Source organism: Pleuronectes platessa, chromosome 15, assembly GCF_947347685.1.
Source record: "Pleuronectes platessa chromosome 15, fPlePla1.1, whole genome shotgun sequence".
NCBI lineage: Eukaryota > Metazoa > Chordata > Actinopteri > Pleuronectiformes > Pleuronectidae > Pleuronectes > Pleuronectes platessa.
This window is the reverse complement of record NC_070640.1, coordinates 15,769,545-15,796,333: the sequence shown is the minus strand read 5'-3', so window position 1 is coordinate 15,796,333 and position 26,789 is coordinate 15,769,545. Positions and strand designations below refer to the sequence as shown.

At 42.4% G+C, this 26,789-nt stretch overlaps 2 protein-coding genes across 2 annotated transcripts in view; both read right to left on the bottom strand.

The window, feature by feature from the left end:
- Window positions 1-24,133, bottom strand: part of LOC128457484 (unconventional myosin-XVIIIa) — a 74,668-nt gene extending 50,535 nt beyond the window's left edge. The window contains exons 1-5 of the mRNA XM_053442186.1: window positions 24,037-24,133; window positions 18,005-19,095; window positions 821-908; window positions 331-437; window positions 69-245 (exon numbers count right to left, since the gene is read on the bottom strand). Of these exons, the coding sequence (XP_053298161.1) occupies window positions 69-245; window positions 331-437; window positions 821-908; window positions 18,005-18,961 (1,329 nt within the window). The 5' untranslated portion in view covers window positions 18,962-19,095; window positions 24,037-24,133. The remainder of the gene's footprint in view (window positions 1-68; window positions 246-330; window positions 438-820; window positions 909-18,004; window positions 19,096-24,036) is intronic.
- Window positions 24,134-25,439: 1,306 nt separating this feature from the next.
- On the bottom strand, window positions 25,440-26,540 carry LOC128457485 (gap junction delta-2 protein). The gene has a single exon (XM_053442187.1). The coding sequence runs from the start codon at window positions 26,532-26,534 to the stop codon at window positions 25,440-25,442; it is 1,095 nt and encodes a 364-aa protein (XP_053298162.1). The 5' UTR covers window positions 26,535-26,540.
- Window positions 26,541-26,789: the final 249 nt, after the last annotated feature.

Here is a 26,789-nt window from a genome sequence, read left to right as displayed (position 1 = left end):
TGATTACACTCTCACACTCTGCTGTCCTGTGGGAGATGTGTGATTTGGTGCACCGGCTGCAGCCTCACCTTCTCCGAGTACATGGAGGGGTTGCTGATGGGGTTAACGACCACCATGTTGGGCCCGGTGTGGGTGTGCACCAGGTTGCCGCCGTAGCGCTGCCGCAGGGAGTGCATCACGCTCGACTCGTTCAAATACTGCAGCGAGGCCAGGTCTTCCACTCGGTCAAACATCGGAGGGTTTGCCTGCGGTTCAAAGTCAGATCACAAAACTCGTCCCGGCGCCGTCGGTAATTGATGAGGGATCAGATTTGATTTGATGATTAAATACCTTCTCCACATCGTCCTCATCCACGTCCAATAAAGATCCGTCACTCTCCAGGCGGATTTTCACCTTCCCCTCTGGCAGACTGCCCGCCTCTGTCTTCAGGAGAGTTGCTGCGTCGCCACAAAGCGTGCAGAGTTAATTCATCGTGACATGTGATCTCACCCGGTGTGCAGCCGACGCATCTTATCGCACATGTCTGATCATGTGTGGCAGTTGCATCTTTTTTAATACTGTCTCGGATTCATTGAAACTACACAAGCAGCCTGAGGTCGCACGGAGCAGACTAATTCAGGTGTGGACATTTCGAAAAAAGCATTTTCTAAAAGCTGCAAACGTCCACTTCTATGGGTTTGTAATCAAATATCAAATATAACATAACAAAATAAATATAATATAATCAAGAGAGACATAACAGCCCCAGCAAGAGACAGGATTGATGATTCATTTTAAAATACATATGAACAGGTACAAAAACACTGAAGTTTTTACTGACCCAATGAAAATCCATCCTTGTGGACGAGCCATACTTTCTCTGTGCTGTACCAGACTCTCTCTGCTGTTATCTGCTCCTCGGTCTTTCCCTGTTAGAGAAGGAACAGTCAGTACGATGATAAACAGACACTTTATAATTAGAATTAACTTTTTTTTCTCGCAAGCGGTGGATTTGCAGGCACATTCACTTGAGACATATTAGGGGGACGTGAGTCATTCAGGCAGGGGTCTTCTCTCACTGTGAAAACATGCATGATATTGCATGAAGCGATTCACGTCCAGCACAGAACCAAAGCTCCAACGCTTCCTCTTTTAATTCGTCTCTCCGGGGATCACTGAGTGTGGACTGAACTCGCTGTGGGTGTGAGTAATGTGCACATAGAAAAAATGTCACAGATTGAAGGTGAGAGCGTGGGGGGGGACTCATCATAGACGAGCAAATCACACACACAAACACACAACATGTATAAAAGTGTCTGCAGGGAGATGGAACAGCTACTTTTGAATGTTAGCATTGGGTTAAAGGTTAAAGAGAAGGGCCACGCCTCAACCACATGTCTAATCACCATCCAGCCTACATCTACCCACTCAACCTATCACGTCTCAGATTTAAGGTCCCACCCCAAAAGATGAGAACAAGCAGAGAGAAAGAGAAGAAAAGAAAGAAACAATCACTTATCACTTATCCCTATCCCTGCATCCCTTCATCCTACCTCAGTCATCCCTATACCTGCATCCCTACATCCTCCTTCCCTCATCCCTTCATCCTCCCTCCCTCAACCCGATACCTGCATCCCTGTCCTTCATCCTCTCTTCCCTCATCCCTATACCTGAGTGATGCCTGAAACCAAGTCCCCACACTGCTTGCCCAAGAGATGCATATTGATCTCAGCCCCTTCCCTCAGCGTCCATTTATTTCCCCTCAACATCCAATATGTAAGTTACCATTCTAGTCTTTAATTGACATTTTGTTGAGACGTGGTCCTTGCTGGTGAAACACAGAATAATAAAGACTCTAAAAACTGTTTCTCCACGTTAACAGGTACAGAGCTGCAGGGAGGGTAGGCCCTGGGCTCTATTTGGGCCCCACGTGTCTTCATTAGTTCATCGCACACGGAAAACCACAACACAACACATTCACACTGTGAAACACGAGAGGGATGCGAGCAGAACTGCGATCGTTTGTAGCCATGGCCAGACCTTTGCCGCAGCCGAGTGCGCCGCCTGAAGGATGGCCACGGGGTCTTCCACCAGCTTGGACTGGGGAAGGGAAGAAGCACAAGTCAGCTGGGACCTTCAGCATCTTTCCGACTGATTGGATTTAACATCGGACTGACATTTCAAACCGAAACAATGCAAGTCACAAATTATTTCAAATCGGAAAAAACAACACATCAAACATTGACATCGGCCGCTTTAGGGAACGATGCACTAGTGAGTCCAGCATTTGCAGCACAGAGTGAGCCGTTTGAGTAATTCACCATAAAATAATTATAACACAAATGCATTAATGAGCCAGGATTACAAGGTGCCTTGAAGAACAGTGTGTAGGTCTGTGAGCACAAAATCCATGTTCTGCCATATTAGCAGTCACAGTTAACAAGATCTTTAGCGCTGAGCGAGGTAGAAATGCCGTGCACCGTGCAGCCAAGTGTGACAAATGTAATAGTCAGTGCTAATTAATTCAGCCATAGAGGTGATACGGTACAGCATGCACACAATGGTAGAATGCAGTATAAGTAGATACTGTATAACTAGTGGTTGGATGTTAGAGTACATTTAATTCATTACTTTTTTTTTTCATTTATCTGTACTTTACTTACTTTAATTTTATTCAGGTACTTTTCACTTTTACACCCACACATATAATAGCAAATGTCAATTTTCTACGCCTCTACATTTTCACAACGCACTGAGCTACATGTTGTTGTTTTAATGTTTTCAAAAATTAAGAGGAGAATTGTTCAACTGGTCCGATCAGAGAAAGGAGGCAACATTAGACCCCGCCTCCTGCAGCAGCAGCACCCAAAGGAGAGGCCACTGTCGAGAATCAGCCATAATGATGTTTAGTAGACTGCTGCATTGTCATTACATTTTTCGAATGTATAAGGATACAATTTTCCAGTACTTTCACTTTAAAACTTTAAGTAAATATCAAATTTGGTACACTCACAAAAAACAATTATGTCTAAAACGGTGACTTTATGTATTTCAAATTATTTTTCTAGTGTTTTCTATCATGTTGAGTTAGTGTGGATGACATACACTAACTACGGAAAATACTTAAAGTGTCTTTAATTGTTAATTAAATGAATGCAGCATTATAAAAACAAAACTTTTTCTCCATTTTGCCAAGGACCTCTAAAGTTGCCCTCGCATGAACCCAGACTCAACCGCAGAGAGCAGCGAGAGGACAAAGACAAACCAGGCAAGCACAGACAAAGTAGGGCAGAGAGGGGTCAGTAGACGAGAACAGGCTTAAACTCCAGCTCTCTACAGGCAGGAGAAGGTGCAGGTGGAACCCACGGCAGGGCAGGCTGTACCTGACAGGACTTGTGGCCTCTGGCACGCTAGCCATGCAAGCGGCAAAGAAGACAGCAGCGGGTCAGGATCCAGTGACCCACAGAGAAGCACGAGGAGAAACACAGGACGTTCGATTTCAGACAACAGGACGTCGGAGCGAGGAGAAGGAATAAGAAGAGGAGCCTTTCAGTAAGCAGACATAATCCAACAATGCCAAAATAATCACAAAATGCCAGCGGGGTAAAGTGCAGTGTCGTACAGTGGGGGCTCCTCCCGACCTGATAAAAAAGCAATTAAAATACTCCCGATTGAATGAGAGGAAGGCAATAAGCAGGAGAGACACTGAAGATAAAGCTGTCTCTATAATGCTGTGTGAATTCTTTATCAGAGGGGCACAAGTCAGCTGCAAGTTACCAATAAATCACAGCATGCAACCTAATCCATACATATAAATATATATATATATATATATATATATATACAGTTATTCTTCGGAGAGATTATAATCAAGCCGAGCATAAACTGTGCGATTTGAGCTCGACTTTGATCCGATTACTAGGTCTCGCGTGTTGGGGTCGGACTGAATTTCAGCTTTATCCTGCGTCGCGTACGGGGGCCTGGGGGTGGGGGGGGGGGGGCAAATCAGATGCTCCCAACCGCTAGTTGACCAACATGTCCATTTTGGTCCGCCTTCGTCAAGCTCTCACACAGGGGAAGCACAGTCACAATTCAATTTCCCCCAAAGCTTATATTTCCTCACTGTGTCCGGGCAAAATGGCAAAACATAATAGCAGGAAATGTAGTTTATGGCTGGAGGCAGTTGCACAGCAAGTAAGAAAACGGGGAGAGAAAGGGGTTCAATAATCAAACTGTAGCTAGGAATCAATTTAAATCAATTTGAACGAAGTAGCTTCAAAAGTACTTTGCGGTCTTTCTGCAAAGCGGCCGAACCAAAATGCCCATGTCTATAAATCCACCTAGGCGTCCATTTGGCATAGCCTCATCTTTGGACGTTCTGACACACTGATCATGGCAGCATGTTTGTTCCTCGTTAGCATCGCTAGCAAACAAAAATTGACTTCAACTACTTTGGCAGAAAAGTACGGAGCTGAGGAGCCGACGCAACGCACAGTGTGAGCAGTCAGGTGACCTACAAATAAATCGTGAGCTTTGGCTCCATATTTTAGAAGATTTACTTGTAAAGCGTGAGCTGGAATTTTAACAACATTTCTAAGTCAGCACAGTTTGTCCCCGGCTTTATTTTTGTCAAACTATCCACATAATACATACACAATAGAGTCCTCGTCCACAAGCTATGTTTACTCCAGCTTTCCAAGAAAACCTTTATTTTCTGCTGATCTAACTCTGCAATGGTCTCTGTGGCCCCAAAGTTTCTGACAACTCAGGAGACCGGACATCCATCGGCAGTTTGAAAGCTTGGGACAGCCCCGTCGAGGACATGGTGTTAATAATTGGATGCATTTCCTCTCTCCTGGGATTGGAACACTGGACTATGGCTTTGTGACGCATGACAGGTACAAACAAAACAAACTGAGGGAGAGGCGTGTTACATCATTGCCGGTGGCGGTGAAGATCCTCGTCACACGCTTGTAATCTTGCTCGGTGGGAATCAGCTCTGGGACCTACAGTCGGAAAGTGGACCCAGCGATTTGGCAAAATGGGAAGCAAGAAAGTAAAATCAATGAACGCTAACCTGAAAACTGAAGAGGCACACAGAAGCTTTTTAATGAAGCAGAAACAAAGTCAACTGTTCCTGAATGTGAGAAACATGCCAGTACCTTCACGTCATTTGGTGCAGACTGGGCCTGAGGCACAGCAACAGGGGACGGTTTACCAGTGGGGGCCACAGGGGGGGGGGATGTCTCAGTTACCTTCACACAATGTACGTAAATATCCACAAACACACACACACACACACACATAGAAGAAATGGAATTGAAATGGTGATGACGATGAGCATGAAATGTGTTTTCACACATCCACAAATGCAGCCAACTTCAAGGGATGATCGCTCGTATTCATTTAATTTTCCAGTTAATTCAATCAGGAAATGAGTAAAGGAAAATGATCGTTCAAGAAAATTGGGATCATTAAGCTCTGCAGAAAAAAGAGCAGCAGTTTGAGTCCGTGTTTTTGTGTAGGCAACAATGAGTTTAAATTATTTGAAAGCAATTAAATAATTAGTCACGGCTGAACTGACGTGCAACAAAAAAACAACATGCAGGGAATCTGAGAGAGAAGCTGAAATTAAACCATCAAATGATCTGAGGCATTGCTTCGCGGCTGTGGGACTTCAGCTCGAGTTGAGTACGAGTTTTCATCTGATTCAAAGTTCAGGTTGTTTTGCTAAAAACATTTTTAATCATGATAAAATGAATCTGGGCCTGATTTGTTTAAATGATAGTAAGGCCCAGAAGGACTGAAGAGCAGGGTTTATCTTAATGTGCATTTTAGAAGTCCAGACTTAACACACTTCAATGAAACAAAATATGAATCACTTCACACTTTATTTATTCAGGGATAATATTGTGGTTATTTGTCCGTTCCATCTCTGTTTGGTTGTTTGTTTGTTTTGTTTGTTTGTCGGCAAGATTACACAAAAATTACAGAAAGGATTTCCACAAAAGTGGTGGAAGGATGTGTTCAGCCAAGAATCAATAAAATGTTGGTGCAGATATGGATCCAGGAAGTTGTTATCGTTTTGCTAACATTGTGAGATAAGTCGTTCTGAGCCGTTTTCACTGATCTCACAGGAAATAAATTATGGATCTGGAAAAAAATCTGAAACATTTACAGGGAGCTGATTTCTTTGGATTTGTGCATTGCATTTAAGGAGACTATTGGGCCTTGAGGGACATTGTAGTTTATGATGGTAAAGGCTGATATCTGCCATGTCTACAACAGTAATGGTGGCTCCTGTGACTGCTGAGAAAACAAACAAAAGAGAAAGAACTCCACAGTATAATCCTCCAGGAACGCTTAGTCACACATACTGTAAAGTTCCATTTCCAAGTTCAGCTGAAATCTTGATCCTGCCCAGAGCAGTTAAACACATATTGTCCCTCAGCAAAAGAAAGTGTCTAAAAATCGAATCCCTTTCTCTTTTTCCTAAAACCCGACTGCTCCCCTGATGTCACAGACATCTGTAGATAACATTTTCACATTTTCAGACGACCTGCTGACAGACATGATGTCAAGGAAAATAAATACGGGAGAGAAACATAACCTTGTCCGAGGTACAAATCGAAAAGAAAACGAAAGTATACAAAGGTTTAAAAGTGCAACAACCAAATATATAATGTATATGCAGTGTAGCTAGCCGATACGTCCAAAATGTATGTACAGTTCTTATTCATCTCCACATCCACCGCGGCTGCTCTCAGTCATCATTGACCAATCAGTGAAGTCCTATAAGAGCGTCGCAATTCTTTACTGTTTCTTCTATTTTTTTTCTTTCTCCCTCTCTCTCTGTCTTTCTGCTCTCTCTCTCTCTCCTTTACAATTTCTGCACAAAATCCCTCACGCTCATCCACACTTGTGCATCTAAGCTGAACGAGACCTTTCTCCCTTTTATAATTGCCATTGCTTTTTGTACTTTTACCTCATAGTTGTTAATGTGTTTGAGTCTAGTTCCCCCTCTTGTTGTGTGCTGTTTCTTTGTGTTGTACTATAATATATTGTATAACTGATGTACTATAAGTTATAAGTGTATTAAAATAGTCACCATAAATGTCACATTTTTTCTTTGAGTTTAAAGAAAAAGATTTAAAAGATCTGAAGTTGATCAGTATTGTGTTATTTCTCCTCACTGCACAATGTATAAGCATTGTATTGATATATATTTGATTATATTGCAATATTTAATGATATTGTTTTATATCCTAGGCCTTCCTGAAGCTGATTTTTTTTTAATGTAAATTACAAATTGCACTTGCATGACAAACCTGGATTCCGGTTTTCAGATCTACTGCTTTTGGAAGAAAAGGATGTTTAACTGATAAAGAAGCAGTTTTATGGTTAGCTTCTGAATTCCCATTCTCATTCTTTTTCTTGAACAGCTTCCAAGAAGATCCTTAAAGCTGCCGCCTCAGTGGTCTATGCGGCAGGAACAGACGGAGCACAACTTCAAAGCTCTGTCTGCAGAAAGTGACAGTAATGAGTCCCAGCTCGGCGCTCGCAGGACGACTCCAACTGTGCAGACGAACAGAGTGCGGGGCCGTGAGCATGCTCTTATACCCACTGATGGAGTCTGATCATGAGGCTGGTGTGCAGGCACCCCACTTCACTTCACTCATACAGGCTGGCTTCATTTTACAAAGACTTTTTTTTCCTGGTAGAAATCCCGGTGTACTGGTACTTTGGAGAAAATGTACTGAGTTCCCTTTAATTTTACAGAAATTATAGTTGTAGCCAAATAATATTACCAGTTGTGTTTTAAAAAGAAAAAATATAACATTGTCATGAGGAGGTTTTATGGACATGAAGGGGTGTGTGTGTGTTATTATCGCTCAGCATGCTCCATCCCCGGGGTTAAGTAGCAGACATGCACTTCTTTCACACGGTACCTCCGGTTTCTTCACCGCCACTACACGAGGCTTCGGGATGAACCCCGCAGGAGGAGCCAGGGGGTCCGTCTTTGTGATGGGGATGAATCCGGGAGCTCTCGGCAGGGGAGTCTGTTTCGGCGGCACCGGACTGGTCTTTCTGGCAGGAATGAACCCCGGCGGAGGAGACAAGAGATTCTGCCTGGAGACGGGGATGAAACCGGCCGGCGGGGCCAAAGGGTCCGGCTTGGGTGCAGGGATGAACCCAGCTGGAGGGCTGAGGGGGTTCAACTTTAGCGGTGCAGGGTTTGGTGCTGGAGCAGTAGCTGCCGTGGCCTCCTCTGGTGTTTCCACTGTAGGTTTCTCCTCCTCTTCCTCCACCTTTCCTTTCTCATCTTCCTGCGCCACCTCCTCCTTCTCGTCCTCTTTGCGGTCTTGGGTGCGGGTGCGAGGCCGATGCTCCTTGGTTCGACTGCGGCCCATGAGGCTGGTCAGGCCCATGGAGATATCATCCTTATCCACCCCAGCAGCCCTGGTGGTTTTGGGCACAGCCTTGGCCAACAGGGGAACAGCCGGCGGGCTCTGCTCTTCGGTCCCGGCAGGAACCACGCGTCTAACAACCCTTCTCACCACCTTCACCACCTTTTTACCGCTGGAACTCTGCTCCTCGTCTGGGCCGACCATGGCAACGTTACTGTTTGACGCCTCAGCTTTTGATGCAGTCAACTGTGGACCACTTCCTGTGTCCAGCCCAGGTTTAGTGTCTGCCTGAGGCTGACTACTCTCCACATCCGACTGGATACAAACAGAGCGAGGCAGACAATAGTGCCCATTATTCTCTAATCGATGCAGATAAACACTCACAGATTTCAACAGCAGGTTCCGGGCTCAGAAACTCTGGCTGGAAGATTATTCAAATATGTTTTCTATGAGCTTATGTGTGTTAGTGTATGCAATCAGGTCAAGAACACTGGAGCACATCCCGACTCCTTGTGGAGGAGTATGAGAAGGACTGAGCTTAATTAGTTAGGCTGCGGAAAAAAGAGCGTGCATCCAAAATCTGTAATGATTCTATCGTAGAGCCAGTCTGAGGTCAAATTAGAAACTGAGTCTTACTATGGAGCTATATATTCTTGTGTCATGTAAATATGGAATGGCCTGATGTTTACAGTATCGTGCCACTGGCTTAGTGCTATTCTGATTATCGATAGCTGGTGGCAGTATGAAGTAGATCCCAAGCTACCACCATTTAAATCTTTAATTACCTGGGTCACATTTGATTACCTGGGTGATCTGATCAATACTGTCCAGCATCAGCCAAAGTCAGCAAGTCTCAAAGACACAGGCACAGCAAGCAGCTTGTAATGTGTAGTAACAACATGCTAGAAGGCTGAGTCAGCTGCTCCTGCTCTGGCCATGACCAACAACTGCTACCATCCACCATCTCCAAATGGTCTCTGTGCAATGAGACCATTTGGAGACAAACTTTGGTATTTTTTTCCTGACTCTCAGACATTTGACGTCGATGTCTGCACAACATAATCAGTGTCTCTTCCGATCACTCTCACATTGAGCAGAATGAAACAGGCAGCATTCAGCATTATAATGATATTCGAGAAATGACTTTGGGTTAATTTAAACCTGCATTACGGGAAGTTTTCATCATAAACAAAATAAATAATAATAAAGCATCTTAACAAACTAAAGAGGTCTTTCTTAAGTGTTAATGATGCACATTTGATATGGTGTTGGCTATATTATTATTGTAAAAATAATAGATTTTAACAATACCACAATAATGATATGATATATATATATATATATAACAATATGAAACATAACAATTTTGGTCCCTATAATCCTGATATCAAATGTTCGCACGATTTCATCTCTAATCCCAATAAAGTAAAAAAATTGGTAAGCAAACATATGGATATAAAGTTTTTTTTAACTATCGTTTTTGCTATAATTTGAAAATGAACACGATGCATTTTAGTAACACTGAATATAAATAATAAAACTTAACAGGATGCCATTAAGACTTAAAGTATAGAATCTAAATTGCGAACATTAAATGTATTTTCTTATAAATGTTTATATATATTGTATCTTAAGCTCTGTCAGCCTAAACTTTAATAACCATTAATAACTGTTCTTGTATATCGACTATTCCAATATTTACTTGCTAACTTTCTGGAACGCGGTGAAATAAACTAAATATTGCAGAAGGTCGTGACCATGATTAGTAGAGACGTTTGTTTCCGCACACAACACTGTTCATATCATTGTTCAAGATCATGCAGGTGAAAACTTACATCTGGCTTGTTCTCAACTTTAACCTACACAACAAAAAAGCAACACAAAAGAAAATCAAACCACATATTCAGACCAAAGCTTTTCTAAATCAACATAAAAATAACAAGCGACGAGATGCAGATATGAACTAGAGCAAAGAAATCCAGAAAAAATAAGACTTCCCTTAGTCTCCCAGAATGAAAAGCGTGATCTGTATGCCATGGTGACCGGCCCCGATGCATGGAACAAGCTGTGCGACGTGGAGAATAAGAATATTTAGAATGATGAGAGAGAGGGAGAGAGAGATAGAGGAAAAGAAAAAACAAGACAGCCAGCAATGGATGAAGAATGGGAATTAAAGTAAAAGCGGTGAGATAAAGTGAAGCTGCGTTCTGCACACAACAGGTCAGACACCTAGAGGGTAGTTGGACCATGCGGCACAGAGGACGGAACAAGTTAACAACATCATGAAATGGAAGGATAGTTTGCTTTCTCAACGTGACCAGAGACAAATACAAAAGTCCTACACTCTGGACACAGGACTACAGGTTTGTTTAATATATACTTGGAATAATGTCTGTAGTTTTAAATCAGTTATTATGACTTTGTATGATAAGCTACGCTTTACCTCAAACAACACACAAAACAATCTTTGGTAGAGGTGACACAAAATTCAATCACAAAACATGTAACACGCCATGAGCCAAAAACAAACATGAACATCATCACTACATTTAACTAAGAGTCAAACATGCAACTTGCTACACTTCCTATAACCCCTGTCATTACTTTTAGTACAGGCCTTTTACTCAGTGAGCAAAAAACAGCAACATGTTTCACTATCTCTAACCCTGCTTTCATCAGTCAGGAGTCCACTCCTATAAATAGTTTCAGCAGGAGGCCATTCTGAGAAGCCATCAGAGCCCCAATGGATGTGCTAACCAGAGCATGTACACCACCAGCAGATCACGCCGCGCTCGCCCCACACTGAGTCCAGCGGTGGCCCTCGGAGCCCATTACCTTCTCTCTAAGCCTGGTTAACCTTCCAATCTTCCGAGCTCTGCCGCCGGAGCACGGTACGACCCGGGATCTGCAGCACGGGGCACACACACTCACTGGTCCTGAGTGAGTGGGACAGCAACATGCGAGGGAGGGGTCACAGTGGGAACAGCATGGTAAAGCTGTGGTCTGAGGGGTGGAGGTGGAGGGTGGGGTGGGAATGTGAGAGGGGCTGGGCATGGAGATAGAAGAGGGACAGCTGCAGAAATACACTGAGGCTATAAATAGGATCTGCACAGCCACATTAATTACGACCGGCACTTTCCCCTCCCCGCTCTTCTCTCGGGATCAGAGAGTTGGGGGATCCCCCTTCAGGTGCTCAACAAACTTTTGTGGATCTTATTCTATATGAACACAATAACCAGAGTCATTCAATTTAAAGATTGAGAGATGACACAACAATCTGTGGCTCAGTGCAAAAATGTTTCTCCATGAAACAGATCTAAATTTGTAGTAAACTGCAGACCTCCACCAAGACCCAAAGTGATTTCCTCCAGGTCTGTCTCTTTAACTCTGGGGGATACGCCAAATCTGTGAGTAAAATACTGAATTAGCATCACGTCAGATGAACACAGGCATTTAAATGCATTGAAATGAGCAAAAAGTTGTGGATATTTTTGGAATACTGCTGATTATAAAGCATTTTCTAGTTTTGAAATGGGAAATTGCACATGGGGAAATGCTTTGTGGCTCAAAATAAACCATGAAGTCAGTACTGTAATTCATTTCTCTGAGGTGAAAGAAAAGCTTAGAACAAGCTTTGTGTATGCAAATCGTATCACAAAACATTTGTGTCGTCTTTCAGCACCTTATAATTGTTGTTGTAGATATTTTTTCACAACTATCAGAGATACTAAAGAAAACAGTCACACCTTGTTGAATTCACATTATCACAGCTACACATTGGTCATAGCTGTAGGTTTCAAGCCCTGTTTAGTACCGTGCAGTGGCTGAGAATAAACGACCCATCCTCACGTCCGTTTAATCAGAGTTTTTATGCTGATCACAGTAATAAATACCCACTTCCTAAAGATGCCAGTGTTTTTTTTATAAAAAATCCATGCATCACTCCGAGAAAATAAAGAAAATGCTGAATAACACAATTTTGCAGTGTTAACCCGGGTCCGCACCAAAATCTTACGGGTGTTTCCTGACCCATACATCATCCCTCCTCAGTGTTTAGCTGTCCTTTCATTTTGTGTCATCCTCCTAACTATCAGACAAACGCACGAATAAACATAGGGGTGAAAGCATCACCTTCTTGACTGAGGTGATATAATCTTATTTCATCTTCCATTCAACTCCATAATGACAGAGTGAGAAATCTGTGTCCGTGTGAAGATGACAATTTAACCTGCACATCCAACAAGATACCGTGTTTATTCAAAACACTAGTATTTCAGTACTGACCTCAGGCCACATTATGTTTTTTTAATATTTGTGGACGTTATGCTCGTCACCACAAGATGGCGCTGTTGAACAATGTATTTCATCCGTCTAGTTCACAGACGCTTCCTCTACTGACCTAAATTCAAATTGTTGTATTGTTTGATAGCAATTCATTACAAGAGCGTTTATATCATCAAGCAGTGGTGCAAGATACATCAATATACACTCATTTCATTTAGATCTGCAGTAACATTGTAAAATGACTAACAGAATTCAAAATATTTTCCCTATTCAAACAAAATGTTGTTTTTTTACAAGGCTGAAAATTTCAGAGTTGTCATGCTGCAAAACCAGTTGGATATAAACACATGTTACTGTGAGGTATCTTTAGGTACAGGCATTCAGCTCACTGCTCCAAGGAGGAGCCACACAAAGAAAACACATAAAAGCAGCAACAGGCCTGGCTGGGAGCGGATGAGTTAATCAAATCCTGGGAGGGACGCTCTCTTCCTTGATAGATTTAATTATTAAACAAACACTTCTTGTGTACAAAGTATCCTGTGATAGCAACTGTTTGTCTGTGGGACTATTTTAATCAGAACCAAAAGGCATCCGAGACTTTTCTTCAATTTTACTTCAAATGTGCAAAAATTTTGCCTTCCTAAACAAAAAATAAAATCCCACTCTGATATAAGGCTCACACCACGAGGTCACATATGAGCACACACACACACTAAGCAAGATCCAGCCAAACACACGGCCGAGCTGATCTGTCTAGCACAGTCTGCTAATCCCCAGAGTCAGTTACTGGGACACATCATCACGTCGACTGTCGGTCCACACAGTGCAGACCAAAGATTAAGGACTGTATACATTATAAACACTGATTATAGTGACCCAGTTAAATGCTTCTATTAATAAATCATACTGTGAATTGTTGTGTACTATAAACAGGAGTTTAATATCATATTTTGAGCTTGATATGCAGTTTTAAGAAAATACACAATGCAGGATGGTTTCATCGATTCCCTAAAACAACAGCTAATATTTTCCTATTTACTTCAGAATCTGAAAAACAATTCTCTTAAAGGATCTTTTATTTTTTCCATCTTGGAATAACAGTCTATCCTTTATTCCGAGATGCTCAAAATCTCGGATGTTTAACTGTGTATGCGCAAAAAGAAGGGTCACGAAACAACTGATCAATACTCTGGGACCAGGGAGCGGATGAAATGAGTCCTGGGATCACGCTCCTTTGCCTTCCTCTGCAAATTCCAGGATGTGACCCAGATTTCATTCGGTGAGATTAAACGGGCCTGAAAATCAGAACTTCTCTCTGAAAGTAGGACTCTTACAGGTGCATGATCACCTGCGTCTTCTGTCAAACAACAAGTTCCAGCTCAAACAAAAACCACACGTGCAGACACCAGGAGTGACACTGGATGTGTAGATGAAGAAACTGACAACCCATTGATATTAATACACTAGCATTTATCACCAAGGACACAGCTAAAATGCATAATGTATTTAAACAGCATAATATGCATATAGTGTATTTGACACAGATATATATCGTATCACGAAACTAGTATCAATGCACAGGTAAAGTAGCCCATCCTGTTGGCTGACATGCTATCAGTGACACACCCAGGAATGTCAAGTATGACCTGCCTTAAAAAAACATTGTCAAAATATTTACAGGTCCTCATTTCAGGTGACAACATTACACGAGACAAGCTCAGACACTCCATGTGTGTGAGTGTTGAATGATGAAATATACACGTAGAGAATTGAGGAAAAGGAAAAAAATAACATCCCAGCGTAGCCGCTATCAGAAACCAAGCCGCTTAATCCTCCAAGGCCCCGCCTCTTTCTAATCCACCCCTGTGCTAATACTCTCTGCTCCTGTAGGGTCACCCCACTGGAAATGAGGATGATGTAATTTCACCGGGCATCTTGGAGGGAGGAGGCGATTACAGCATTTGCTAATTTACTGGTAAAACTGCATTTTGTCAGACGACAGACAGGAAATGTATGAGACAAGTAAATGGCCTGTATTGATGACAACTCGATGGCCACTCAAAGCCCTTTACAGCACGGTTTTGCCACTCGCACACATTCAGACACTGCATCTATATACAGCACGCTGACTATCAGTGCTCTAACACTGCTGGCACAGTGGCAAGTTTGGGTTCAGTATCATGCCAAAAGACACTAAGGCCCATGGAATGAGGAAGATAGGGATCAAACTGCCAACCATGGACGACCCGCTCTTCCTCCTGAGGGTGATGCAGGGAGGCTAGATGAAACATTTGACTAATTTTATTTTTGCCATGAAAGAATTCAGGTTCTTTTCTTATTGTAGAAATAAGAAAATCCGCTCCTGCAGGCTGTGACCTGGGATATTTACTGATGGGATTTAAACTCAAAATGAAAAAAGTGGTCCTGCAATATTAGGTGATTCATCTTAAGCCAAAACAGGCAAATGAGATGAGTTATAAAATCTTTGCAGATAAGATTGTAAACATTTCTATATTAAATATGACTGTCATTTAATGGAAGTCATGCTTAAATGGAGGGGTCAGAATTTCTCAGTTGTTTTACATTGTGGACATGGCAGCCACCAGTGAAAAAAAGGGTGCTCATGTATGCATATATACCACAATGAGAAATGTCATGTAACAGCACATGTAAGCTTATTTTTGTCCCACAACTGACCTTTAGAATAGCAAATATTAGACAATGTCTTCATTTATGGCCAAAGACCTTTACATTGGTAATTACTTTTTTTAACCGAGCTAGACAGAATCACATGTAAAAGTGAGGGGGCCTACTTAACAGCCTCAGAGCAAACCACCTGACAGTACTGTAATCAGATACCATTAAAAACACCGCCACAGGCAGATGGAGAGCAGGTGTTTAACTGTTACCAATACCTTTTTGTTCAGTAACACACTCCTGTGTATTGATGTACTCTTTTGTACTCACAGCCATTAGACAGATCTCTTGCTTTGGCAAAGTGCTCTATAAAGTCATGGCCCAAGGCCAAGAAATAGTGCAGCACGTAAACTCCTGTAAAGCCGTGACTTTTAAAGGTTTAGTCACATTAGTGTTTAATTCATTGGTGAGCTTTAGTCGTGTTGAAAGAAGGATTTTGCTTTTCTTTGGACAGAGGTAATCTTTATGTTAAGCTAAGCTAACGTCATGCTGGATCATGGAGAGGCATGAGAGTAACAACGACTCTCTTACATCAAACGTATTCTGAACAAATGTCCGGTTATTGCTTAGTTCAAGTAAATTCTTAATCTTGCACCACACATGATGTCCAACTGTGTTGCGGAGCTCTAGATCTAGAATCCAGACCTTATTATAACCACCTATAAATAGTGCTGCAGCTTCTAGGTCAGCATCACTCTCACATTTTCGGCTTTTTCAAAATGGCCTGTTTTATGAAGATGATCAAGGTTAGGGGAATGTAGGACAAAGTAGGATGGGGAGACGAGGGTCTCCTCTGGGGAAGCAAGTGAACTGCGTCCCTGGCCACAGTTCATTCCCACCATTCAGTGGAATTCTAAATGACAGTTTCATGGGTAAAAGGTTTTGATGGAGGAAACATACATCAAGCTCACACCTGATGTTTTACCGTGCACTGGGCATCACACCCTTTGTGATGGATCCATTGTTTACGGCCTGTTCCATCGAACATAACACAGAACCACACATGTAAAGCATTCCTCCTTCATTTCTTGTCTGTCAGTGATCGGTATCATCAAAAATGGATGAGGGGTTTTCTGATAACCATATAAGCCCACAAAGGACCAGTGAGCCTCACCGAATGACGCTGGTAACACCAGCGATGTTAGCGTCTCCTTTTCCACTGATGTCTCAAGTTCATAGGCCTCACACAGTGCAGCTTTCACATCTCACTTATCAACCAGAGCAACAAGTAAACCCCAGACCTTGTTATTATTATGATATACACAAACCATAATTATACAAGGGGGTGTAAATAGGCAGAAATACTGGGTCATGACATTTTCTCAAATCCATGGTTCAGTGATATCTGTTCATATTCAAATTTAAACTCAAACTGATGCGTTTTTTTTGCACTTCTTATTCTATCCTTAAAATGTAGCCTGTAATATATATTGTCTGATGAGAGAATTAAGCCTACATCTCGGAGTTGAGGACATTTTTTCCGGTGAGGACACTGTACTCATGCCTTAAATAACTGTTTACTTCTTCTATCTCACTCCCCTCTGCTACCACAAAGACTGTATAAAGAAATACAGGTGTTTGTTGTGCAGGCTAATAAACACTTCAGCTTGATGCTACTCTACTTGTTGCACTTGATTACCAGAGCGGGAGAGAACTGAAAGAGCAGCCAGCACAGTCTCACACGACCATATGGTCGTGAGCCGCGCGGGCGTTAGGGCCATTGTTTCCTCCAGCATCCCTTTGTTTACTGTCAAAGGACGGGGGGTGGAGGGGTGGGGATTATATACACCCCAGAACACATTCTCTTTTTCAAAACACACGCTCCCCCATACATGCAAACACAAAAGCACAATGTATGAGTGAAAGAGAAGAAAGAAAAACCCCAATGTTACCAAAATACTGGCATTTAGAGAAGATTTAGGCGATCACATTTAAATTCTAATCCCTCGTCTGTGTAAAAACCCAAATAACAAAGATACAGTAATGCTTATTCATCAGCAATACAGCTATGGAGAAGGAGTTTAAAAAATCTGATATTTCACAAGATCCATTAAAAAAGCAGCATTTAAAATGTAGGCACTTCTAAGTATGAGATTATTGATTTACTAATTCCAGAAATCTATTTCTGTATGTGGAACATATATCTCGACAAGCATTCATCTTACCGCCTTCACACAGGATCCAAAGAAGTGCAGCGTTGACTTTGGTTTGATTTGGACACGCGATACATTCAATATAAATACACTTTAAAAAGTCGCGACCAGCTCTCTGTCAATCACGACAACAGCACATTCACAACAACAGCGATAACTGATTCTCCAGTTCAGGGGTTTCTGCGTCATGAGTCGAGCTTCACCCAACTTTGAATAAACAGATGAACAGCTCTTTGTGCAGCAGCGGTGGAGCAGCCTCAGGGTTCTATGGACTGAGTCCCATAGCTGCTCTTTATTTGCCACAGAGACAGAAAGCTACAACCAGCATCACCACAGACCAAAGAAACAGCCCATTCCAAACTGGCAGGTTTAAAACTGGCACAATGAAATAGAAGAAACAGAACAAGTAGGGGTAGAATGTGTCTCTCTAAGTTTCAATCTGTCCACCCGATGGACTGAAAATGATTCAACAGTGCTACTTACGTCTAAGACCTCTTTCTGCAGGCCTTGAGTTGTCCTCAGCCAGCTGCGGTTCAACTCACTCAGCTCCAGAATCGGCTGCACCTTCAGCCGCACCGACTCTCCAGACTGACGGATCATCTCCACAATCTCATCCCTGCTCTTCTTCTCCACGTTGATCCCGTTTATCTCCACCAGCCTGTCTCCTGGCACCAGGCCCAGGGCCCGATCCTTGGCCCCGGCGCCTGGTTCGGCAAAGTGCACCACGTGCCGCCGCACCCCTCCGTCAGGGTGCCTGTCCAGCATGGTGGTCCTCCGCAAAGAGAAGCCAAAGTCCCCCGTGTTGCGCCGCTGGATTTCGAGCTCTCTTGGTTCTGGTATCGGCGGAGCAGCAAGCAAAGGCAACTGCAGGTCAGCCCCCGGGAAGGTCTTCTCCACCATCTCGGGAATCTGAACCATGCTTTTTGTGTTGGGGTGGGACCTCAGAGACGATGTACTCCAATTCCACCCAGAGGCCTCCAAAGCATTGTCCTCCTTGCTCCTCTGGGAAAAAGACATTTGCCTCTGGCCCGCCGTTGAATTCAACTTGGCCAACTCCCCAAACTTGGCTGCTCTCTCCTTCACGGAGCCGTGGTGATGCTCCAGCTCATCTGCCTGAACGTCTTCACCAGAGACGCTTGCACTCATTTGCCCCACGTCCTGCAGTGTGCTGTGGAGGCACTCAGCCTCCAGGTCCGTCAGGCTGAGCTCTGTGCTGCTGGCCACCTTGATGGGGATGGGACCAGAGATCTCCAGCTTGCTCCTCGTGTCCCTCTTAGAGCTCCCTCGATTGAGGTGGAAAAAGCCTCGACGTATGCTCATCTCCTCCAGGCTCTTGAGCTCCGCCTGAGACATGCGCTCCTTCTTTTCCTTCTTGTCTTTCTTGTCCTTCTTTCCCAAGTCCTTCTCCTTCTCCTTGTCTTTCTTAATTAGATTAAACATGCTTGCTTTCTGGAGTCTTTAGGCAGGTTGACTTAATTAGAACAAAAAGGGAAGTTTTATATAAACTTTTATGAGAATTTATTTTTCAAAAGCACCAGGGAGCATGAAGAGCAGATGGGTTCCAGTGATGTCATCTGTAGGGAAGAGATAAAAAAAAAGAATAACACATTTAATTTCACAATAAAATCTGATCTTAACTGAAAACCCACTAGGCTGATTATTTGCCATTAAATCTTTACTCACATCTGTATTGGGAAGCAGTGAGTTGACAGATGTAGAAAAAGAAAATTCAGCTGACCAGTGAATGGAATATAAGGTTCATTAGCTTCATTTTTGCTACAATACCAGATTCAGATTCCATAAAATACTATTCAACTACTGACAACTTTTTCCAAATACTTCATTGCCATATCACACAGTACCACAAGCAACTTTTGTCTGTTGATAGATGAGGACAGTCATTGTGACTTTCCAACCCCTTACCCTCACCTAATCTGTGTGTTGTTTGTTGGGTTGTGTAAATAAATTGCATAGTATTTCATATAACCAAATACGTATTTAAAAAAACTTTATATTTCACTTCTTTCCAAATCTTCTCTCGTGAACTTAAAAAAGGCTTCAATCTGGCTTTGCTAAAATCAGGTTATATTAAAAAAGCCATAACTTCCCTTTGGCCCCATGTGGGTCTGTGTCATTTAGCAGCTCCTACTTTATTATTCTTTTTCACTGTTCTTTAAACGGGATTTAGATTTCCCCCAAATGAACATGGTTTTCATAAAGATCCTTTCAAAGTACTATTACACTTACTCCTCTTATTCCCATGCCCCTAACTCGGACTCTCACTCAGGGTATTACATTTAAATCAAACCTAATAACCCTATACAACTGAGTCTTAACTCTCAAAAAGCCCATTAAAGTTGTGAGGACTGGAATAAATGTTCATCACAACAATATATTTGAAGCAAAACTCTGCAGCAGGAAGAGAAACCAGCAGCCTGAGCTCTCTATCAGCAGCTCAGTGATTTAGGTGGTGGTTGATGTCTGAACTCACAACCAGTTAGAATCAACAAAGTATACAGCATGCACATACTGTGGTCATTATCTCCGGTGTGGTGTCTTATAATGATATGTGTCTGTATGGGAGATGCACCGTGCACACAGTGTTTGAGATTTGTCATAAACGTGGCCAGACTCTTGTGATGCTGTGAGCACGTCAGGGTGAGACCGTGACGTCTGTGCCGTCTTTGTTTCTTTTAAAGGTGACGTTTCCTCATAGTGATGTGGGGAATTCTCCTTATCAGGTTTTGTTTATGGGGGGGGGGTTGGTATTTTCAGAATCATCAAAGATTAACCTGTTGCCCAAGTTGCAACTCCAAGCAGCCATCAAACGGCTCTCTTGTAGTTTTGGTTTCTGAAACATTTACTATTGTCAAATTATTTAAAGGAGACTGAAATTCAAGCGACGAGGGTCTGCACCAACAACACCATAACGAGCCCATCGACAGTGTGAAACGCCATAACCTTCACACGCTGAGGGAACGTGGAAGAAACATAAGTGGAGATTTTACCGTGCACAACAAATTCATGAGAGTTATATTTTCTGTGTTTTGTTAATTATACTCTGGATAGAGTCAAAACTCGTATATTTAACTCTAAGATGACAAATAGATGGTGTCAAAATGAAGTGTCTTTAACTCAAAACTCTAAATATACATGTAGTAATTCTTTTGTAGTAACTCTGAACCTGGCTGTGACACCTCAGGAGGGAATTTCGATTAATTCACCCCGCCCCTATCATCGAACACACACACCGGGTTAAGCAGAGACAAAGAGAATCCTTCACTTGAGCGTTGAGAAAAACTAGCTCTGGTTAGAGTGAAGAAGTGTTCAATAGTCGGAACAGAGTCAATAATTATATTTTTTTAGTGTTACGCTACTAACTCTCACAAATTTAATGAAATGATCTGTGCTGTGTACCCATATAGACACTAGAAAAGAGTTGAAATCAAATATTTGGGTATGCTGATTTTGCTGTGTGGGTTTAAGGCCTTGACAACGTAAAATAATATCTCTGTTCTCATCTGGAAATACAAGGATCAGATGGAGGTGGATAGATTTTCTTTTTTTAAGTATTCACATTAGTGTGGACCAAAGGCCTGAGTCTCCTGGGATCTGCGTGTGTTCGGAAATTGGATTTTTCTACATTACATTAACAACTATAACAGACAATTCACTCTGTTGGTATAAACAAAGCTGCGTCAGCACTTCTCTAAAACAAATTCAATATTAACTGCACATTATAACCTTCATGAATGAGGATTTACTGCAGGATTGTTGGATTAGTGCTGCATTAGTTTCAGATTGGTGTTGCTAATAAATTCCTAACTTGGATTCAAGAGTTGTTGATGAACCTCTTCCGACGTGAAGGCCTCCTCTTTCTCAGTGTCAGTTGGTTGTCCACAGCTCCTGGTTCACTTCCTCCATCTCCTCCTCACCGACCTCCTTCTTCTTGACCTCCTTAACCTCCACACACTAACGGTTAGGAGTTGCAGAGCAGCCATATTTGCTAAATTCAGCTTGACGATGGTTGAATCAACTCCCTCTTCTCATATTGCAAAGCTTCCATTCCGTCTATATGCTGTTAGCTGCTCTGTGTTCTTGTGATCTGTCTGATCTTTACTTCCTGACTCTGGATTTTCTTTGAGGTGGTGGATCTTCACCCGAAGGACACTTTGTTTTGCTCTCACACTTCTGGACTCCTTTCCAGGACCTCAGCTGAAGTTCAGCAACGTAAACTTCTGCTTTGTGATCCTGTAACGACTCCATTGTCTCGATCCCCACCTAGAGCATCTCATTCAACCTCACTTCTTTTCCCATGAGCATTTTTCTCATCCTCTCTTGTCCCTTCCCTGAAATACTCCTTAGTCTTTGCCCTCAGGTTTTCTTTTGTTCCAGAGGTATAGTGTTAGGAATGCTGTCTTTTTTCTCTGAATGATTTCTTTCAGCCTCATTTTCTTCCGCTTCATGTCTTTCCCCGGCTGTGAAGCCTGCACTTACAGGTCTTTCTTTGCTGCTTTACCATCATTACTTCAGCTTGCAATGTTTATCAGACATTTATGTTTCCCTTAATCAACTCTGCCCCTGCTTTGCCTACCCTCACAATTAATATCCATCTTGTGAACCATGATTTTTCCCTCAGTGTGCTTAATACGACGAGCACCAGTGAACTGATTGCAGCTCATTAAACACTCGAGAGCCTCTCTTGAACATTTTATGCATTAAATCAATATTTGGAGCTCAGTACGCCCTGAGAAGTTGGATCAAGTAGTTTGTGAGGAATTAGGTGTGAGAGTCATTTTGCTCCAGCTGTTATTTAGCTGTGTCACAACAACCGATAATCAATATTTCAGATGCGCCGCCGCTGGGCTCAGACTGTCACCACTCATTAGTCTGTGTAAATGTTGATTCATTTAGTAGTTGTCAGGAACAACTGCAGGGTTCTGGCCTCAGCTGATCACAGATGTGACCTGAATTTGTTACCTGGACATGTATCATAATAACTGACCCATGACAAAATATGAACTTGATGATATTTTTTTTTTTATTGAAATTATTTGACTTATTTTTGATTATTGTGCACTTTAATGATAATCCTCTTAAGATATCAAGCATCAGTCTTGTTCCTCTGACAAATTAATACATCAATTCTCATAGGGTGGCTTGAACTGTAAAGTGCTTTGAGTGGTCAATAAGACTAAAAAAGCACTATGTAAAATACACTCCATTACAGGATAAGGAAGCCACGACACATCATTAACAAAAGTTTACACAAAAATAATAATATCCCTAGCTGCTGAAATGTACATTTAACATTCTTCCTAAATGTTGCGGTTGCAAAAAGCCTATTAAATAATGGTGTTTTAAACAGTGGTGTTTTTCCTCAATGTGAAGGAAAAACACCACAAAGGGATAAGCTACCAATTGTGTAAATTCATCACAATATATATTCTTTGCTCTGGGATTACAAATATATTTGAGTATGATTCTCATAAGTTCTTATAAATTTTCTTTCTTATTTTATTTGGAAATTTTTGAACAGAAAATGGCATGTTTATGGTTGATATGGTAATCACGGTTGTTTTAATCAGTATTGAGATGATTATTTAGGATGATTATTAGTACAGTATTCTTACTGCACAATTACATAACAGAGCATTGATCTCCCTTTAATGTTGTACTATGTTCCTGCTAATGTGCAAATCCGGCTGTAGGCCTCTGAGGTTTTGTTAAATCTTTAGAGGGGGCTCAAGTCTCAAGAAGTTTGGGAAGATCTTAAATAGTTTATTGCAACAGCTCATGGTTCTTTTTCTAGTATGTAGATTTTCTTAGTCTGTATTTTTTCAAGCAAAATCAATTGAAATCAGAGGGGCAATAGTTTGTCAGCAGTGTGTCGGGGAATTGACAACACCTATCGATGCATTATAAAATAAATAGCCTAAAACCATAAATACTACGTACTTGATTTGGATTGGGTCCACTTGGTCCTTTACACTGACACGTGTGAAGTTGCCCTGCGCACTGGAGGAGCTCTGACCTCACCTGCTCTGCTGTCCCACGTTCAGCATCCCCACTACACTCCTGCACCTGCCACATCTCAACACCGGTGCCTGACATTCTCCACTGAACACCCACAGCCATATTAACCCTGCTTTGTTGTTGAAAAGCCATCAATTCGCACTTAATCCACACTTGGTCACGTGTCCTGAGTTGACAGAGGCAATGAAAACAGCCGAAAGCAAATTACACTCACTTCCCATCCCATGCATATTCTCCTGGTAACTTGTCTTTCTGCAGGAAAGCGTTGAAACCACCTTGTCTTTTGGCTTCAGTGAAGTCACCTCACAGCACAGCTACGTTCTGTGTGCTACTAACCCACAGCTTGATCATAATGCTCTGGCTTTAAGCTGCTTTGCCCTCATTCTCCAGCACCTCAGGGAACAACACAGACAGCAAACATGTCCTTCGTATGAAAACATTGAGGGTAAACACTGTGAGCAGATGTGACGGGGACTTACCTGTAATGACTGTGTTGTTGTCTTACCAGAAGTTTGCTGCATTTTCTTCCTCAGAATTGACAGGAGGTGCGAGGAAAGGTACTTGTGATGCGTTCGAGGGCTCATTGTGAGCTCCGATTTACCACACCCGACCAGCAGCGAATGCAATCAATCTCGCCTTTGTTTAAAAATTTAATTAAATAGAGAATAGCATAACAATAAAACATGCATCAGCTCATGAATTAAAAACATAAACACTAAACATTGATAAAGTATTTAACATATGTTTATACTAACACTTGAGAAGGTTTTTAACTCTTTTTTCAGTGTTTCACACAATGTCGTAGTACCAAAAATTAAGTATAAATCTGTCGGTACATTTGATATTTGGATAAATTCAATATTTGTTGGTTCGTTGGTATTTAAATTGTTCCAATAGTACATGAATGCAGCATCAGCGTAAACTGGACAGCAGTGACCCCTCCTGGTGTTTTGACATAGAACATAGGATGCAGTTATAGTAAAATTATACTAAACCTGCAAAGTTGCAAAATTTTCATGTTATATTTCATTTTATTGAATCAATTGTGTAGGTTTTATTTGCTTGACTTTTCTTTATAATTGTTTTTCTGGTTTGTTAGTGTGATTCTAGTTGCCCCAATTTGTTCCTTCCATGTTGCATCAGACCTATGTAATTATCCAACTATCAAACATAAGCATATCCTATTGATTTGGTTTACAATGTGATATAACTCCCAGCAGGAGGTTTTTTCAAGTACGTCTGACCGTGACAAGCAAAATCTGGCCTTTAGTCATACTATGATACAGACATGTTGCAAGTTACACTCCACTGACTTTGATTAAATTTGGCCTCCTGAAGCACAATTAGGAAAAACAAAACGATGAGAATCAGACACAACATGGAGACCGAACCACATCAGAGCCCTTAACAGGCCCACTAAGGTACTGGTGCTTAAACGCAACATCTGCCTCTTTGGATACAGACTGTGTTTTGTCAGTAATGATAGTGTAAGTGTAGCAGAGGGTAGGTATGAATAAATCAAAGCAATACTGTACATTGGTTTGACTATATTTATAGAAAAGCTTTCAAGAAATGCTGCAAAACATTTTTTTACACAATTTCTTCCCAATACAGTGAATATAGAGGAAATTGCAACACCTCCAAACCCCTAAAAGCCTAGTAAAGCTAAATACACTTACACATATGATATCTTTTGAGGAAATAAACACACTGAAACTGTTCTACTGAAATTTGATGGCTGATCCCAGAACCTCTAATTTTGACCAATTTAGCCGATTCTACATGATGCAGCTTGAAAAGATTTCCGTTTAAATCAACACAAATGCATTCAAAGATGGAAAGGAAATATATCTACAGTAAAACACAAAAGAAAGCTGGAGCTTCACAGCCAGGACTTCTTGCCCCTTCCTATCTTGGCCATATTGTGCTGTCTAGTTTTGGCGCGCTCCTTCTCATCGACGTTTCTCTTCGACGTGCACTCCAGCGTAGAGTCCGTCTCGAAGGAGATGGCCGGGCCCTGGTTGGGGACGCCGCCGGTCTTGTCGCACGACGTGGCGGGTGAGGTCTGCAGGACGACCCGGCCTCGCAAGGAGTGTTTGAGCTCCAGCAGCAGTGGGTTGTGGTCGGAATACAGCTCCACCTGCATGGGGTCCCTGTTTGTGTCGCAGCACGTGCAGCAGGCGGAGAAGAGCACCCGGAAGATGTAGATCCAGCCCAGATAGTGCAGCTCCACAATGTTCAAGATGAAGCAACCGAGACTGACACTGAACATGAAGTTGAGAAAGATGGTTTTCTCCGTGGCTCGAGACACGAAGCAGTCAGTTCGGTTCGGACAGGGGTAGGTTTCACAGCGGAAAAGGTGCGGGACCTCGAATCCAAAGAGGTAATACTGCCCAATGAGGAAGATTATCTCCATGATGGAGCGCAGCAGCACATGTATGATGTAGATGAGCAGCACTTGGCTGGAGAGCTGGGTCGGGTCCTTCCCTACTTCCTTCATTTCCTCCTCCAGCTGACCCTTCTCCTCACACTCGCCCTCCCGAGAGCTCCAGGCCTCATTTGAGTTGTAAGGGCCGCCGCCCTCCTTACCTCCCTCCACATGTCTGCCCCCGTCAAGGGCAAGTGAGGATCTGGACACCACTTCGATCTTCTTCACCTCCACCTTTTCATTCTTGGTGATTTTTTGCAAGACGTAGACAATGTAGAAAATCGAGGGCGTGGATACGAGGACGATCTGAAAGACCCAGAATCGCAAGTGGGAGACCGGAGCGAAGGTGTCGTAGCACACGTTGTTGCACCCGGGCTGGAGGGTGTTGCAGGTGAACTTGGACTGCTCGTCGCTGTAGACTGCGTCGCCCACCAGGGCCACGAGCAGGATGCGGAAGATCAGCAGCATGGTCAGCCATATTTTACCAATGACTGTGGAGTGGTTCTGAACCTCTGTTAGGAAGCGGCCAAGAATGGACCAGTCTCCCATTTCTGTGGAAACACGACAGTCAATACATTAGTTACACTCGTCGGTCATGTTTCTTTTTTTTCATCAATACCTAATCTATATTCAAAGTGTAGAGGTTACTAATACGACCCGCGCTCCTCAGAAAAGTGGCGAAATATGACCCAGCAGGAAGCAGGTGCCTGAAACCAGATGTATCTGCCAATGTGTGACATTCACATATTATCTGAATTTAAATATTGCCACGGAGAGCTTTCGTAACTACCGTAAACACCATAA

Coding starts and splice junctions, on each gene's coding strand:
- LOC128457485 (XM_053442187.1), bottom strand. CDS start 26,534: ATGGGAGACTGGTCCATTCTTGGCCGCTTCCTAACAGAGGTTCAGAAC.